General features: G+C 41.8%; 1 protein-coding gene across 1 annotated transcript in view; it reads right to left on the minus strand.

Annotated features, from left to right (window-relative positions):
- Window positions 1-8,766: 8,766 nt before the first annotated feature.
- Window positions 8,767-18,591, minus strand: part of KLB (klotho beta) — a 51,868-nt gene continuing 42,043 nt past the window's right edge. Inside the window, exons 4-5 of the mRNA XM_033947365.1 lie at window positions 16,083-17,226; window positions 8,767-9,698 (exon numbers count right to left, since the gene is read on the minus strand). Coding sequence (XP_033803256.1) covers window positions 9,295-9,698; window positions 16,083-17,226 — 1,548 coding nt within the window. The 3' untranslated portion in view covers window positions 8,767-9,294. The remainder of the gene's footprint in view (window positions 9,699-16,082; window positions 17,227-18,591) is intronic.

Raw genomic sequence — 18,591 nt, forward strand, 5'->3', positions numbered from 1 at the left:
TTTAGATCTCAGCTGTGGTAGGTGTGTAGGAAGTAGAAGCCCCTGAACTTGGTCATTGATCACTGGCCACCGGAGGGTCTTGGTTCAACTCCTATCCTTTAATAAAGTTTCTCTTTTTATACTCATGGTGTACTTTATTTCTGTTGATATTACCACAAAACTTCATTCAAAGATGATCAAATATTATTTGCTTGAAATCAAATCAAAACCTGTCTATTATGTCAGCACAACCTGCCACATGAGTAGTTAACAATTTATTTGGAATAAATTATACAATTGAAATACATATAGCCAAGTTTCAGTTAATGTTTGTTACATCTTACAAAGCAGTTTCCTAAGTCATGATAAACTAGCAGCTGGCCAGGTGCAAATCAGCACCTAGCAGGTCAAATGTTTTAATATCTAAATAATTTACCTGGTCCACAACCTCAAAGCCATGCTCCAACAGTATCTTCGATAATCTAAGCTCATGTATTTTGTGAAATCACATCAAACTGTTAAAGTGCATAAACCCTAGCTTTACTTGGATGTTCATGCTGTATAATAGGAAAAATGGAAACAGTGGTGGATTTTTGCTTCATTTCACCTGGCTGATTATGGGGGCCATTCCAGATTGAGAAATACAGAGCTCTCCTTTAACTCACAAGAAAATGCAAAATAAAATTATAAAACATTCAAAGGTACTTCAGAGACATCAAATGCAAAACATTCTGTAAACCTCAAAAGTTTGCATTTTGAAACATAAGGGATACAATTATTTTTGTTAAACAGCAGTGACATATTAATGTGCTTTTAATAGAGCCACATATTTCCAGTGTTCTATACTGACATTTCCTGGAAATGAGGTGAATCCTACTAAACACCTAAGAGTAAGTATCATTTTCCTAGTCTATCTGTGTATGTACAGGAAAATGCTTAATCCAGTTGATTATATCACTTGACATGACTAAAACTGGAAGTATGAAAATAAACACACTGGATGGACAGCATGTTTGTGTAGACTTTCAGTTCAGCAATGCTAAAACCTTTATCCCAGTTTCATTTGATCGGCTGTTTTTCATTTTTATTGATTTCTCATGAGGATTTTATTGAATGACCCTTGACACAGGTGGGTATGCTGAAACACGGCCCAGGTCAGGTCCCTCAATAAACAGAAATATGGTTGCTTGGAACTTGAAAGCCCCTTGTGCTTCTTTTTGTAGCTTTTGCTGATCTGTACTCAAGTCCCTCTTTTTTGGATTTACTAAAACTGGAAGCAGCATAAAATAAGTCTCTTAAGACCCGATTAAGAATAGAGTTAGGAAAATGGTCTTTTAGTTTTAGCATATTAAAGAGGATATCTTGATGTACAGTGCTGCGTATACCTGGTAGCGCTATAGTAAGTAGGAGTAGTAGAACTGTCCCTTCAGTCCTCTGCCAGCACTGGTGCTCAGGATTGGATTCTTCTAGAGAAGGAAAAGAGGGGAAGTTGTCCCTCACCAGCGAAACCTTCAGCTGATGCACCAAGTAGTTATATTCTGTTAATGGTAACATCTCTCACTACTAATTTAAAAAATGCCTTTTCCACACTGAAATTCTTTCCTTATAAAGGGAGGGTCCTCTGTCTTCTGCATTAGCTGTAGCCCAGCTTGATCCTATCGTGTGCCAACCCAACTCTACCTTACTGTATGTAGCTTTATAAATGTTCAGTGTGCAAGAAATGCCTGAAATCCAGCAAATTGAACATAACCAACCCAAATATCATACAATAGCCATACAGAGGCAAGTCACAGGCCTCATTGTACAGTGACATTTCAAAATAAGTAACGTTATCCAACATTGAACTGCTTTTCTAAAATTCTTAGCACAGAGAGAGAAAAAGTATGTCACCAAGTAGAAGGGAATGAATTTGATATACCATCTTTTTAGCTGAGTAGCTCCATGGTGATTTTTCCAGGATTGGGGCTAACTTCCCCCATTTGTGTGCATGTGATCTGGTGGGGGTTGAGGTCTCTGACCAGCTTGTTAGGCTTGAGAGGCAGTCAGGATTCCAGGCTTGTTGAGGCAGAGGTTCTCCCTGTAAGCTGTTTACAGCTTCTACACTTCCAACTCCTAGCACACAGCATAACACAGGTTCAGGCTGATAGCCTGGCACACAACATCATGGGGGGGGGAAGGGGGCACGTCTTTAAAATCTTTTTTTTTTTTTAGGTTCTGGGGTTAGAGTTAGGCTTCCCCACCTCTAAAATTACTCATTTTTATTCCCCAGTGCAGTTCTCCCATGCTGTTTTGGGCACTAAAATCACTGTCATGGTGGCCATCTTGGATTTCCCAATTTGAAAATAAAAGCCTCTATCTGCCTCAAAACACCTCCAATTTTGCTTAAAAACAAATGTGATGAACTCCTTGGATCAGGATAGCTTGGATTCATACCAAGTTTGAGGTGGATGGCCATCTGAGAATCATCTGTGTTTTATGGGGGGCAGGAGCCTCTGGCTTAGCCTCCTCTAGACCCTCAGGGGGTGTTAATGCCCAGTTGGTCTGAGGGCCTAGCAAAAAGTCCAGATTTGAACTGAGGAGCAGTGCAAGTCCCTGGTGAAGCGCAGCCATAATGATGCCCAGAAAGGAGCTTGTGAGCGTCCACAGAGGCCATCTGGATGTCCTGGTTAGGAGTTTGCCTCTGAATTCATCAATACTATGTTTGAAACTTACACGATTAACAAAGGGCGCATGGAACTCTCTGTGATTGAGTCCCTGCTAGCACCGGAGGTCTCCCCCCCCCCCCCCCCCATCTCCAAGCACAATTCCCCAGCAACAGTGTCATGTGTAAGATAGAGATATTCAGTCTGAAGAAGACTGGGGTGAAATAGGTTCTATTTCAATGCCTTTAATCTCCCAGGCAAGGTCCTCTGTAGTAGGAGATACTGCTTCATCTCTAGGGGGGCTGGATCTAGATCTGGTGGAGGTCCCTGAACTAGGAGAGGATCCAACTGTGTGCAGACTGTTTAAGCCTTCAGCATTTTTGGAGGTGATCATGGAATCCCCCAGGAATTAAACATAGAGACTCCAAAGTCCTCTGCGATACTGTGCTCACTTATAAGCAGCACAAAGGCACAGACCTGTTTTTCCTCTCAAGACGTTACCAAAATGGTTATGGACCACTGGAAAGTTCCGGATGGGGCCCCATTGGGTGGCCAAAGCCATGGGAAAGCTATATCCCATGGCTGCAGAATTTAACTAGCTCTTTGTTCTTCCGAAAGTGGATTCACTGGTGGTGCAGGTTACAAAAGCGTACTTCCCTTCCCAGTGAAGGTGGCATGGTATTAAAGATGGCCAGGACCGCAGGTCTCAGGTTTGAAAGCAGCTGTGCCATTGTCGTTTGTTGCCCGGAAAATCTCCAGTTTGTATTGTCTGGAATGGATAACCTTTCAGAGTCATGAGCAAAATGTTTGCTCATTCCATTTCTACCTGCAGGGTGCTATAGATCAGACAGTGGGCAAGGGAATTCCTCCTCTAAGGTGACCTTGTGTAAATTACCATTTAAGTGACATTTGCTCTTTGGGAAAGGTCTAGATTATCTTATAGCCAGTGTGCAGGATTGCAAGCTGAAGGCTTTAACAGACACATTGGAAAAGGCTGTTGCACTGAAGGATGGAGGCGTAACACGCCCTTCAAAAACCTGGCCACATCTGGATGTGCATCTGCGGTGCTCTTATTAATCCTAGACCCATAACAGGAGCGCAGACCTCGAGATCCTAGAGGGTCAGGTCACGGTGAATTTTGGGCCTTCAAACGATATTGCCAGTTCTCAGGAGGGCTTTTAAATCATCCTTTCAAAACATAAGAATTGCCGCTGCTGGGTCAGATCAGTGGTCTATCGTGCCCAGCAGTCCACTCCCGTGGTGGCCCTTAGGTCAAAGACTAGCCTTACCTGCGTACGTTCCAGTTTAGCAGGAACTTGCCTAACTTTGTCTTGAATCCCTGGAGGGTGCTTTCCCCTATAACAGCCTCCCGAAGAGCGTTCCAGTTTTCTACTACTCTCTGGGTGAGGAAGAACTTCCTTACATTTGTACGGAATCTATCCCATTTTAACTTTAGAGAGTGCCCTCTCATTCTCTCTACCTTGGAGAGGGTGAACAACCTTTCTCTATCTACTAAGTCTATTCCCTTCATTATCTTGAATGTTTCAATCATGTCCCCTCTCAGTCTTCTCTCAGTCAATCTTTGTGATCCCACTTTGCCTCAGTATTTAAATTAAACAGTGGATGTAGCAAGTCAAAGTGCATGAGCCTAAGATGTCACCCCAGCAAAAGTAAAATGGCAGTGGGGAAAATAGTTATTTCAGTAACTTACTCATCTGAGGTGGAAGCCAGGCAAAAAGAGAAAAAAGGAAAGGGAAAATGAGTGGAGAAAGAAAGATGGCCAAAGATGTAAAATGAGGTTAAAAGACTTTCATTAGGTACATCTAGGAAGGGAAGACAGCCAAAAACAGATAGCTGGAGAATGATGAGGAAAAAGCAAAAATACTAAACAAATGCTTCTGTTTGGTATTCACAGAAGAAAGACCTAGAGATCAGCCATAGATAATGAAGTAGATAACAGATGTTTGTGAAGAACTTGCAGGACTGAAAGTGGAAAAGCCATGAGACCAGATGGAATACATCCCAGTCTACTAGGACAGCTCAAAGAAATTCTGGTGGGTCCCCTGAAGGCTATGTCTAGCTGATCCCTAGAGTGAGAGAAAATCCACGGGGTTAGAGAAATGTGAATGTGGTCTTTTTTCACAAAAGTGGTAACAAAGAAGAGATGGGGGGATGGGGAAACTGACAGATGCAGCTACAGGAAAACATAGTAAAAATTTATAACAATCCAGTGGGTGAAAAGAAGAGAGAATAAAAGCCAGCAACTAAAAGGTGAAGTGAAAGAGGCTATTAGAGCTAAAAAAATTAATCCTTTAAACAATGGAAAAAGGATCCAAATTAAGAAAATAAGAGTCATAAGCACGCACATGTTAGATGCAAAGCATTGATAAAGATAGCTAAAAAAGAATATAAAGAGAAATTTGCCAAAGAGGCAAAAACTCATAGTAGCATTAGTAACTCATAGTAACAGTCACATGGATTCCCTGAGGGAATCCATGGGCCTGTTGGATGATCAAGGAGCATCTTCAAGGAGCATCCTCAAGGGAGGATAAGACCATAGTGGAGAGACTGAATGGATTCTTTACTTTGGTCTTTACAGAAGATGTAAGAGATCTACCTGAAACAGAAATGGTTTTCAAGGATAATGATGTGGAGGAACTGAAAGAAATCTCGGTGACACGTTTAAAGAGTGATAAATCTCCTGGAATGGATGTTATACATCCCAGGGTACTGAAAGAACTCAAACATGAATTTGCTGATCTGCTGTTAGTACTCTGTAACATGTCGCTAAAATCATCTGTTGGAGGGTGGCCCATGTTACACCAATTTTTTTAAAAGGGTTCCAAGAGAAATCTAAGAAATTACAGATTGGTAAGCATGACTTCAGTGCCTGACAAAATAGTGGAAACAATTATAAAAAATAAAATTTTGGAACACATAGACAAACATAATGTTTAATGGAACAGAGCATGGGTTCAGCCAAGGGAGGTCTTGCCTCACCAGTTTGTTTGACTTCTTTGAAGGTATGCATAAACGTATGGATAAAGGTGAACTGGTTAGTAGAAGAAGAAAAAAAACCCATCAAATCTTTAGATTGAATCAGGTTGGGCAGACTAGATGGACCATTCGGGTCTTTATCTGCCATCATCTACTATGTTACTATGTATCTAGATTTTCAACTTTTGACAAAGTTCCTCATGAGAAGCTCCTAAAAAAATTAAAGAGTCATGCAATAGGAGACAATGTTCAGTTGTGAATTAGGAATTGTTTATCAGCCAGAAAACAGAGGGTAGAGCTAAATGGCCATTTTCTTAATGGAGGAGGGCATATAGTGGGGTGTTGCAGAGATCTGTACTGGTTTCGATGCTATTTAACTTATTTATAAATGATCTGGAAATTGGAATGACAAGTGAGGTGATTAAATTTGCAGATGACACTAAACTGTTCAAAGTTGTTAAAACACAAGCAGACTGAAAAATTGCAGGCAGACCTTAGGAAATTGGAAGACTGGGCATCCAAATGGCAGATGAAATTTAATGTGGATTAATCAATGTGATGCACACTAGGAAGAATAACCTAAATCATAGTTTCCAGATACTAGGGTCCACCTTGGGGGTCAGCGCCCAAGGAAAAGATCTGGGTGTCTTTGTAGACAATACACTGAAACCTTCTGACCAATGTACATCGATGATCAAAAAAGTAAGCAAGATGCTAAGAATTATTAGAAAAGGGATGGTAAGACTAAGAATGTTAAAATACCTCTATCGCTCCATGGTGTGACCTCACCTTGATTATTACATTCAATTCTGTTCGCCTTATCAAAAATATATATATATATGGTGGAACTAGAAAAGGTTCAAAGAAGAGCAACCACTATGATAAAGGGGATGGAATTCCTCATATGAGGAAAGACTAAAGAGGTTAGGGCTCTTCAGCTTGGAAAAGAGACAGCTGAGGGGAGATATGATTGAAGTTTACAAAATCCTGAGTGGTGTAGAATGGGTACAAGTGGATCCTTTTTTTTTTTTAACTCTATCAAAAATTACAAAGACTTGATGAAGTTACAGTGAAAACTTTTAAAACTAACAGGAGGAAATATTTTTCACTCAGAGAATAGTTAAGTTCTGGAATTCATTGCCATAGAATGTGGTAAGTATGGTTAATGTAGCTGATTTTAAAAATGGTTTGGACAAGTTCCTGGAGGAAAAGTCCATAGTCTGCTATTGAGACAGACATAGGAGATGCCAATATTTGCCCTAGATTGGTAGCATTGAATGTTGCTACAATTTGGGTTTTTCCTAAGTACTTGTGACATGGATTGGCCACTGTAAAGACAAAATACCGGGCTAGATGGATAATTGGTCTGATTCAGTATGGCTATTCTTATGTTAAGCAACATGGTTTTACTAGAGGCAGATCATACCAAAGGAACCTGATTGATTGATTTATTTGATTGGGTGACCAGAATGTGGTGCTGAATGTGGTGATCTTGGATTTGAGCACATCCTTTCATACAGTTCCTTATGGGATGCTTGCAAACAAAATGAACAGCCTAGATATGATCCAAAGGCAATCAATTGAATAAAATACTGGTTGACTGACAAATGGCAGAGGGTAGTTATACATGGCATTAATTTAAAAAAGAAAGAGATGAATAGTGAAGTGCCCTAAAGGTTAGTCCTGTTCAACATCTTTGAAAGCAATATTTCTGAATTGTTAGAAAGAAAAATGTCTTTTTATGGATGAATGAAAATCTGCAACAGTGTAGACACCCTAGAGCAGGGATCGGCCATAGCCCAGTCAGGTTTTCAAGATTTCCACAAAAAATGTACATGAGATTAATTTACATGAACTGCTTCCATTGTATGCAAATCAATCTCATACATATTCATTGTGCAAATCTTGAAAATCTGATTGGGTTATGGCCCTCAAGGCCTGGGCTTGCCCAACCCTGCCCTGGAAGAAGTAAGCAGAATGAAAAGTGCTCTATAAAAATTAGACGTCTGCTCAGATACTAGGCAGTTAACTTTTAATTTGAAGAAGTATAGAGTTATGCATTTGGTATACCAAAACCCCGGTGTACCCTGACCCCCCCCCTGTCCCCCCCAAAAAAAATGGACAGCTGGCTATGCCCCTGCTGTGAAGTACTGTTAGCAACTTAGGATCTGGTTCATTAAGGTTTTCTTCATTAAACACAGAGAGCTTGATTTTGTAACAGGGCATTTTCAAACTTATTTTATAAATGCAACCTAGGCAAGCACGTATGTGACTTTATAAAACAGGATTCTACATCCTCTCTCAATAGTGTACAAATGCCAGCACACACATTTACAATGCTGCAATACATGTGTCTATGTGTCTTTACGCATGTAGATGTGTATTTTATAAAATGCACATGTACATTGCAACTCTGCCTCTGCTCTGCCCAAATTATACCCCAAAAACTCCTGCACACAGTGTATGTGTGTGTGCCATTTTGTCACTGGGCGTATATTGCCATGCAATTTTACAAAAGACTATTTCCACATGTAAAATGGGCTTTATACATAGAAAAACTGTTGTAAAACTGCTCCCAGGCCCTTAAGATACATAAAGGGTTAACCTTAAACTAAGCTAGGGTTAACATATGGCTCCAGAAAAAGGAGGATGGATTGGGAACATTCAGGTTTTACTTCCAGTGAATCAATGGAAGTAAGGAGGACAGATTGAGATATCTGGGCTTTACCTTCATTGAAAGCAATGGAATTAAAACCCAAATGTCTCAATCTGTCCTTCTTTTTCTAGAGCTATATGGTTCCAAGCAGGAATCTGGAACAATAAGTGACTTACTCCTTAACCCATTGTCATACCAATCATTCAGAAGATCACTGAAAACCCATCTATTTGACAAATTTGTTTAAACTTTCTTAAACGATTTCCTCGGTGTCTTCCAACATGCTCCCACCTCCTGTTATATATAACTACGTTACACGCCTATTTGTTTCCTCCTATTTTATGCTCATGATGTATTGCTGCATTCAGGCAGCCTCTCTTGTTATAAACCATCTTGAACTGAAAGATATGACGGGATATAAATAAAGCTATTATTATTAACCCTAAACCAGGCTGAAAGTCACAACAATAAGACACAGGGTATACAAAGATGCCATTTTTACATCATAACTTTTACTTTCTCCAAGGGACACTTTAGTGCCTCAAGTATCTGTATCTCTTCTGGGCTCGGGTAAATATCAGATCACAAGGTTATGGTAAAGGGAAGTCCTGTACTGAAATACAACAAAGAGTCAAAGGAATGCAACCTTTGTTTCCCTTTAAATACCAGGCATGTGATTATGTTTGGCATACTGAAAATCGAAGCATTTCTTTAAAAAAACAACAACTTGCCTGTTGGAACACCAACACCCACATACCAACACAAAGGCTAAAGACACCAATGACTAACTCCCTTCTCAAAACCAGATGTTTGGCTATTTATTGAAGTCCAGGCAGTTATTAACAAACCTGTGCACATCCTAGAGAAAATTATTAGCCAACATCACAATGTTCCCCCACATCTGTGCCACACTTCATAACTTTCCTTTTTTCCATAATCCATGTGTGAGACAAGGCCACGTAATAGTCTTCCTTTGGATGCTGCTAATTGGAGTGAAGCCCCACAGGGTGATGCATGCAGTCAGTTAGGCATGTACTTTGGACAGGCATGGAAGGAATAGGGAGGTTGGGAAGGTTTTGCTTGAGGCTGTTTTCTCCGTGTTTTTTTGCCACTGTGGATGATGAGAATTGCCAGGAGTAAGATAATTATAGAGAGGAGGCAGAAGCCAGAGAAGATCAGAGTTTTCTTCTGCAGCAGGAATGAGCAGATGGTGCACTGCACCTTCTTCTCTGACAGATGGCAGGAGGGAGCTGCACTGTCCTCTGGGAAACCATTCCTGGCAATGAGTGCATTGTAAACTTCTACAGAGGATTTGGCCTTCGAGCTGTACAATGGAGAATTGAAAAAGCCATACTGGGGTTTATACCTGTCACTCAGCGTAAAGGCATAGTAACCTTTAACGTTAATTTTATCAAGCTGGAATGCTGGAAAATAAAAAATAAAAAAAATCAAATTAGCTTTAACAGTGCAGTAGCCAGTCTGAAATCAAGAATGCTTTGCCAAATACAATTGGATCAACATTTTTATTATTACTGAGATATTTTTAACTCATGTTTTTTCAGTAGTAGTTTAAGGCAAGTTGTAGTCAGGTTAAGTAAATATCTGAAAAGTACCTATTAGATATAAACCAAGTTACCCAGTTCCAGGCTGGAGATTTTTGGCCAATCTTGGTTTAGACTAGGATTACCAGATGTCCGGATTTCCCCAGACATGTCCTCCTTTTCATGTGTCTGGATTTTCATTCCCGAAAATCTGGTAATCCTAGTTTAGACCTTAGATTAGATTTAGACTAGATTTAATAATAATAATAATAATAACTTTATTCTTATATACCGCCAACAATCTTGCGACTTCTAGGCGGTTTACAATAAAGAGAAACTGTACATACAGCGAATTACAGAGTATAGCAGTGTACTTCTGATAATGGGAACATTAATGATAATAACAACAGTTCGTATGCTGCAGGGCCTTGAAGTGCCATGCGGCTTACAAAGAATTGGAAAAATTCCATAAATTGAATGGGGTATTCATAGTTTGTGATTGGGGGTTAACAGTTTACAAATTCAGTTTTGGGAATGATATTGCGAAGGGGGCTATTGTCCTGGTTCGTTACCTAGGTGTTTCTAGAACAGGTACGTTTTTAGGTGTTTTCTAAATTCTCCATAGTCATTTGTGTGAGTAATTAGTTTTTCTAAGTCTTTGCCCCATAAGGCTGCTTGATACGATAGAAGTTGTTGGTATGATTTAATGTATGTATGTACAGTATATCACAATTCTAACATTTGAAGTGGTATAGTTTCAAGTTCAAGTTTATTAAAAGATTTTTTAAATCGCTTATTCAAGTTTCTAAGCGGTTTACAATATAAAATTACATAAAAACACGTACATAATTAAAATAAACAATAACATTACAAACACAGACTAAAACAGCTTAATCTACTCATTATTATACCTATAAAGTAGTATATCTCAAGAACTGGTCATTCCACATCATTATACAACCTCAGCCCCCTCAGGTTGTGGATTCAAATCCCATGTTTCTCCTAACCCTAGGCAAGTCACTTAATCCCCCATTGCCCCAGGTACATTAGATAGAGTATGAGTCCACTGGGACAGATAGGAGAAAAACACAAGTACCTTAGGCTATAAGTCAGTGTGCAGCAAATTTTATAAGCTGCTGGCACACTAAGGGCTCCTTTTACTAAGCTGCATTAGTATTTTTAGCGCGCACTAAACCCATGCTAAGTGGCTTGAACTAATGCTAGCTCAATGCTGGCATTAAGGTCTAACGCACACTAAAACTGCTATCGCAGCTTAGTAAAAGCCCTATATGCATGGATGTCGACGTGATTTTACAAAAAAAAAAAAAGTACGGGGGGGGGAGGGGTTTCTGGCTGGCTGCCATTAGACGTGCCCACCACTAGACGTGCCCTGTACCCTGTCCCGGCCTACCACTAGACTACCAGAGGTGGGACAGAGCACACCATTTGGTTCAGAATTTTTTTTTCTTGGGTTTTCCTCCTCTACAGGTGGGTGCATCTTATGGTCAGGTGCGTCTTATAGAGCGAAAAATACGGTACTTAAATAAAATAAATAAATATCTTCAACTATCCCCATTCTCAACCTTGAGATTGATAGGCCTTCTGGAACATCAGAGATAGCTACACAGAAAGGACATTTTAGTAAATTTCAGGATGTTTAGGGGGCATTGGCAGAGTATTGTAATGAGTAGATATCATTCTTCCTTTAATAGTACAATTGAAAATGAGGGGATAGGGATGGGGGTTTCTTATTCTTTATTAAATATTTGGATTAATAGAAAGAATATATTGTATAATATAAGTGAAGGCATATGAAATGATAGGGATGGGAGGGGCGATAAATTTTATTTATTTAAGATGACTGTAATAGAAAATCAAGTGATGTTTTTAAGTTCAAATGTTATTTCCTGATACACTTGTTGTAAGTTGTAAAAATGAATAAAGATTAAAAAAAAAAAAAAAGAGTTTTTAAACCATTTTTAAGTCTTCACATCCTGTTCTAGGCTTAAGTAGGCTGATAAAATGTTCTTCAATTTTGGACCCATGATGTAGTATATCAAAGCCCTATAATCTTCCAGTCTCACTACTTTAAAAGAATAAATGTAATTTAGCAGCCAGTACAATTGAAGTTAGACTATTCAATTCTTTGAATGCCATCAATACCAAATTCTAAATTCAATGCATAGCCATTTTAGTTGTTTCTGGACTGGGGTTATATGCTCCCACCTAGAACATTCTCCCACTATTTCATGCTGCTGTGTTTTGGGCTACCTGTATTGCCTTCAACATATTTTTGGAACACATTGCCAGAGAATGTGGTAAGAGCAGTTAATGTAGCTGATTTTAAAAAAGGTTTGGACAAATTCCTGAAGGAAAAGTTCCCAGGTACTTGTGACTTGGATTGACCTCTGTGAAGATGGGATACTGGGCTAGATGGACCATTGGTCTGACCCAGTAAGGTTATTCTTATGTTCTTATGTAACACTTACAATAATCAAAGCAAGGAATATCCATGCTTTGTATAACTTGTCTGAAATTCTCTTTTGTAAGAAAATCCCTTGTCTGGTTAATCTTAGTCTATAAAAGACCTTCTTGCTGATATTTGCTATTTGTTCTTTCATTGTCAACCAATAATCTAACTGTACCCCCAAATTACATACCAAATGAACAATTGATATTATTGTTTCCCCAATCCTCATTTTTGTAGGCAAATCAGCTGTTTGCTATTGTGCAAGATACAGCATGTGGGTTTTAGAAACATTTAGCTTAGATGGTTTATCTACATCCAACTACCTATTGCCTGCATGCACAATCCCAATAACTGAATACTAGATCACCAAAAATCTATAATTGGTATTAAAAACTGAATATAAGAACATAAGAACATAAGCAGTGCCTCCGCCGGGTCAGACCATAGGTCCATCCTGCCTGGCAGTCCGCTCCCGCGGCGGCCCAAACAGGTCACGACCTGTCTGAATCACCAGAAGGGGCTCCCTTGAAACCTTGGTTTCTCATTGAAGTCCTATCTTCCCATCGAAGTCCTAACCCTCCGGTCTTGCACATGCACGACCTGTTGGGTTTCTATACTTATTACCTGGTTAGCTTTCTATACTTGTGTTACATCCCAGCTCCTCCCTCAGTATCCCACGATCCCTTTATCCCTCAGGAATCCGTCCAATCCCTGTTTGAATCCCTGTACCGTACTCTGCCTGATCACTTCCTCCGGTAGCGCATTCCAAGTGTCCACGACCCTTTGGGTGAAAAAAAACTTCCTTGCATTTGTTTTGAACCTATTTCCCTTCAGTTTCTCCGAATGCCCCCTCGTACTTGTTGTCCCCTTCAGTCTGAAGAATCTGTCCCTATCCACCCTCTCTATGCCCCTCATGATCTTGAAGGTCTCTATCATATCTCCCCTGAGCCTCCTTTTTTCCAGAGAGAAGAGCCCCAGCCTATCCAACCTCTCGGCGTATGGGCAGTGTTCCAGCCCTTTTACCAGTTTCGTTGCTCTCCTTTGGACTCTCTCAAGTACCGCCATGTCCTTCTTGAGGTGCGGCGACCAATACTGAACGCAGTATTCCAGATGTGGACGCACCATCGCTCGATACAATGGCATGATGACTTCCCGCGTCCTGGTTGTTATGCCCCTCTTTATGATGCCCAGAATCCTGTTGGCTTTTTTCGAGGCTGCTGCGCACTGTGCAGATGGCTTCAGTGATGCATCCACCAGCACACCCAAGTCTCTCTCAAGTCTGCTGTCTCCCAATAATGCCCCCCCCAATTTGTAGTTGAACAACGGGTTCTTTTTCCCTATATGCATGACCTTGCATTTTTCCACGTTAAAGCGCATTTGCCATTTGTTTGCCCAGTCTTCCAGCTTGTCCAGGTCCCTTTGCAGGTCCTCACACTCCTCCCTGGACCTAACTCTGCCGCACAGTTTGGTATCGTCTGCAAATTTTATAACCTCGCACTTTGCCTCCTTTTCCAGGTCATTGATAAATATGTTGAAGAGTAACGGCCCCAGCACTGATCCCTGTGGCACACCGCTTGTGACTCCCCGCCAGTCAGAATATTGGCCCTTCACTCCGACCCTCTGCAGTCTACCCGACAACCAGTGCTTGATCCATCTGTGCACATCCCCTCCCACCCCGTGGTTCCACAGCTTCCTAAGCAGCCTTCCATGTGGCACCTTGTCGAAAGCCTTTTGAAAATCGAGGTAAATGATGTCTATGGGTTCCCCATTGTCCACCCGACTGCTTATTCCCTCAAAGAAGTACAGAAGGTTCGTTAGGCACGACCTTCCCTTACAGAATCCGTGCTGGCTTGTTCTCAGTAGGCCATTCCTCTCGATGTGCTCGCAAATACCGTCCTGACAGGCAGCCATTCAGAGTGCAGTGCGGGACCAAGCAGGCAAGCAAAAAGCACGCACCTGCCTCGTGCACCACTGTGCTACTGATGCTGCCGGAAGAGAGCAGGGGAACCAAGGCAGGAGCGCGAAAAGCGCGCTGGACTACTGGGATGCCAAAAAGAGGTACGGGGGGGTCCTGCCAGCCTGCCTGTCTTTGCCTTTGGGCTGGCTGGCTGGCTTGGGGGTGGGTTGGCCAGTTGACTGGCTGCCTTGGGGCTGGCTGGCTGGCTTGGCACTGGCTGGCTGCTTTGAGATTGGCTGGCTGGTTGGTTGCCTTGAGGCTGGCTGGCCGGCTGACTTGGGACTGGCTGGCTGGCTATGGGGGTGGGCTGGCTTGCTGGCTTGGCACTGGCTGGGGGCTGGGAGCTGGCTGGCTTGGGACTGGTTGGCTGGCTTAGGGTTGGCTGGAGGCTGGCTGTTTTGGGGGTGGGCTGGCTGGCTGGCTTGACACTGGCTGGGGGCTGGGAGCTGGCTGGCTGCCACTAGACGTGCCTACCATTAGACATGCATATCATTAAACCTTCCCTGTACCCTGTCCCAGCCTACTTCTAGACTACCGAGGGTACAGGGCACACATTTGGTTCAGAATTTTTTTCTTGGTTTTTCCTCCTCTACAGGTGGGTGCGTCTTATGGTCAGGTGCGTTTTATGGAGCAAAAAAAATACTGTACTAGTTCACAACCAGGTGGTTCATTTGCATTCAAGCTAAGGTAGGGGTGGGGATGGGGGCACAGGGGGCTATTAAAATTGTTTGGCCCAGGCCCAGACCTGGTTGGAACTGACACCAATTGCATAAGTGCTTTTGAATGTCAGGCCATTGGAGTATAAGCCCTCTTTTACAGAGAATGTCAAGGTAGGAATTGGAATGTCCAGTCAGGAGGTTCACAATTCCACTGGTATTTTACAAAAGGCTCTGTTGAACATAGGGCATTTTGTAAAAACATATAAGGACACTGGCAAACACATATTTGCCTCCACATACAGTGGGAACAGCCATTTCAGATAAAGAGCAGCATCACATACATGCAAGCGACAGTAACTAGATGCAGATCTTGTAGCATTCTGGTACTTATATGTGCACCGGATGTCATAGAGCTGCATTTACATGAAAAGCCAATTAGAGAGCCAAGTGAAAGAGTTCTTTTTTTATTAATTTTGCACAACTGGCTCCTCAGTCTCTAGTGGAGATTTCAGATTGCAAAAATTTCTTTACAGTGTACATGTATTTCCACTGTTAACTTAGGAACTACACAGACAATTTTTTGGCCTGCTCAAACCACACCTCCTTAAAATCACTGCATCTTGGATTAGTTATACATATAAATATTGCCATGTGTAGATGCTTCTAAAATGACCTCCTAGGATGGCATGCCACAACGAGGTCCATCCAATCTGCTAATTTTTCTCTTCTGCCGCAATATTTCATACCAGTGGCTCCCAAATCTGTCCTGTTAACCTCCCTGTCAGTGAGGTTTTCAAGATATCCACAATGAATATGCACAAGATAGATTTGCAAAAGCTGATGACCAAACTTATGCAAATTTATTTTATGTCTGTAATGTTGCTAACATTGGTTGTATGTGTGTGTGTGTTTTGTTTCATGCATCTACCACCCTTTCTATACAATTACATTTCCTTATATTATTTCAAAAAATTATATATGATATCTAACTTTCCAGTGATGATGTCACTAATTAATTTGCTTACAAAAATATCTAAAATGCTTACAAAAATATCTTAAGAGTGTTAGTGTATTTGCACAGGTTTAATACTGTGTGGCAAGTATTCACCAAACATTATTCTCAGAGCAGACACTTTCTCACTATTAATTATTTCCAGTCACAGCAAAAGTAACATACTCACCCTTGTAAACTTCATAGGTATATTTTTCCAAGTAATATTTACGGAGCTCATCATTGCTGGATGATTTATCATCTATTCCATTTGCTGTGATATAAATTGTGACAGTCCCATATTTGTTCTGAATCCAGTTTAGAACCTGACGTATGCCTCGAGGCACCACAGCCAGTCCTGAGGGTGAACTCAGGCAGGTGATGTCTAACAGCAGGTTGCTGTCTCGGTCAGATTCATATCTGTTCCCACTTTTGTTTTCATGAGCCACAAGCCTGGTTGAAAAATGATTAATGGCAAAAAAATCTGCTGCTCCTTTCACCAGGGCCCTTTCTTCAGAAGTGACATGGGGGAGGAAAGAGTTGGAAAGGCCTTTTTGGTTTTTAGATATAATGTATTCCCTTAGTACTGTTGGGTAGTCCCCGTTCCCAAAAATTGGATCTGCTAACCAGGCAATTTCAAACAAGAGAAATCTTTCAGCGGCTTTCAGGTGAGATTGAACGTAGGGGTTGGCAGCTTCAGCCCAGTCCGCGTGCAAAGAGAAACCCACATTGCCATGCTGCGTGGGCCGGTATTGCTTATCATAAGTCCTCCAGACCAGGGCATGAGCTATCAACAAATTGTGTGCTGCCTGGTAGGTTGTATTGCTGCTCTCGTTATAGGAATGACTCAGTCGGTTTGGCTCATTTATGGTTATCCACAGTTTAACCAAGTCACCGAGTTCTCGAAAGCATAACTTTGCATAGTCATGGAATGCCCATGCTGTGGACTGGTTTAGCCACCCGCCAGCATCCCTTAGTGGACTGGGCAAACCTATGTGAGCATGAGTTGGATAATACAGAGTGACCATGGATTTAATGTTGAGCTTTAATGCTTCAAGAATCATGCATCGGTAATATCTGAGAACCTCCTTACTGATAAGTGACAGATCCCCGTTAGGGAGAATTAAAGACCAGTTGAGAGCAAATCTGTAGTGTGTGACTTTCATGCTTTGCAGCAGTGCGAGCTGTTTTTTGACGCTGACAAAGTCTGTGCACTGAGCAGGTCGGGTTTTTAACTTCACCCCTGGAACAGGATACAATGTACCATCTCCACTAATGTTCCATATATACAGATGAGGGTCAATAAATTGAGGGGAGGATGCTGCTACTTCTGCCTGGGGAAAAAGAAAGTAGCAAATTAATTACAGTTCATGTCACTTTAGATACTTATCCAGTGATGTGCTTGAGGCGATGAACCCTCTCAGGGATTCTTCAATATTTTTATGAGTACCAAGTTGATTCAGTGCATAGAACAAGCTGAAAAGAAGCATACGCATAAATACTTAGAACACTGGTGCTTAAGTGTTATGGGTACACATACCCATTTACGTGGTAGTAGGGAGCCTAAGGAGTTCTTTTATCAAGCTGCGGTAGGGGTTTAACGCGTGTAATACCACGCGTCAAACCGCCTGTCACGCTAGCCGCTAACTCCTGCATTGAGCAGGTGTTAGTTTTTTAGCCGGCCGGGGGGTTAGCGCTCGATTAAATGTCCAACGCGCTAACCCCGCTATGATAAAAGGACCCCTAAGTGCTATTGTGTAAATATCCCCTTAACTTTCACAGCGGACATTTGCTAGTGGGTCACAAACATGGGCAGACGCTCCCAATTACATGGACAGCTTACAGAATTCTGTAGGTTACATGCATTCCTGCCACATTTAGATGCCTGCTTTTAGGTGTGATGATGTGAATAACATGAGGAAGGACCTAGCAAAGCTTGAAGAATGGTCTGAAATTTGGCAGCTAAGATTTAATGCTAAGAAACGCAAGGTCATGCATTTGGGCTGCAAAAACCTGAGGGAACAGCAGTGGTGTAGCAAGAGTAGGAAGCGCTCAGGGCGGTGGTGCCTCCCCTCCCCCCCCCCCCCGGTGCTCTCCTCTCCTTCACCCACTCTTTCCCCACCCCAGGTCCTTCCCAGCTCCTCATGCCACATTCATGCCCTCCCTTCCCCCATACCTCTTTAAATCTTTGCCAGCGCAAGCAACTTCTCTGATCTGCTGTGGCTCGTACCAGCATTGGCTTTGCCTCTGTCATTTCCTAGTCCTGCGACCCAGAAGTGATTTCAAAGGGGAGCCAGGCCAGCATGAGCAGCACACCAGGGAAGTTGCTCCCCCTGCTCCCCCCTTATTACACCACTGGGCACAGTACAGTTTAGGAGGTGAAGAACATTTGTGCATGAAAGAGGAGCAGGACTTGGGTGTGATAGTATGTGATGATCTTAAGATGGCCAAACAGGTCAAAAAGATGACAGTGAAAATTAGAAGGATGCTAGGGTGCATAGGGAGAGGTATGCCCAGTAGGAAAAAGAAGGTATTGAGGTATAAGACTCTGGTGAAACCTCATTTAGAATATTGTGTACAATTCTGGAGACCGCACCTTCAAATATATATAAACAAGATGGAGTAGGTCCAGAGGAAGGTTACTAAAATGGTCGGTGGTCTTCTTCATAAGGTGTATGGGGACAGACTTAAAAATCTTT

This window comes from Geotrypetes seraphini, chromosome 1 (genome assembly GCF_902459505.1).
Source record: "Geotrypetes seraphini chromosome 1, aGeoSer1.1, whole genome shotgun sequence".
Lineage (NCBI taxonomy): Eukaryota > Metazoa > Chordata > Amphibia > Gymnophiona > Dermophiidae > Geotrypetes > Geotrypetes seraphini.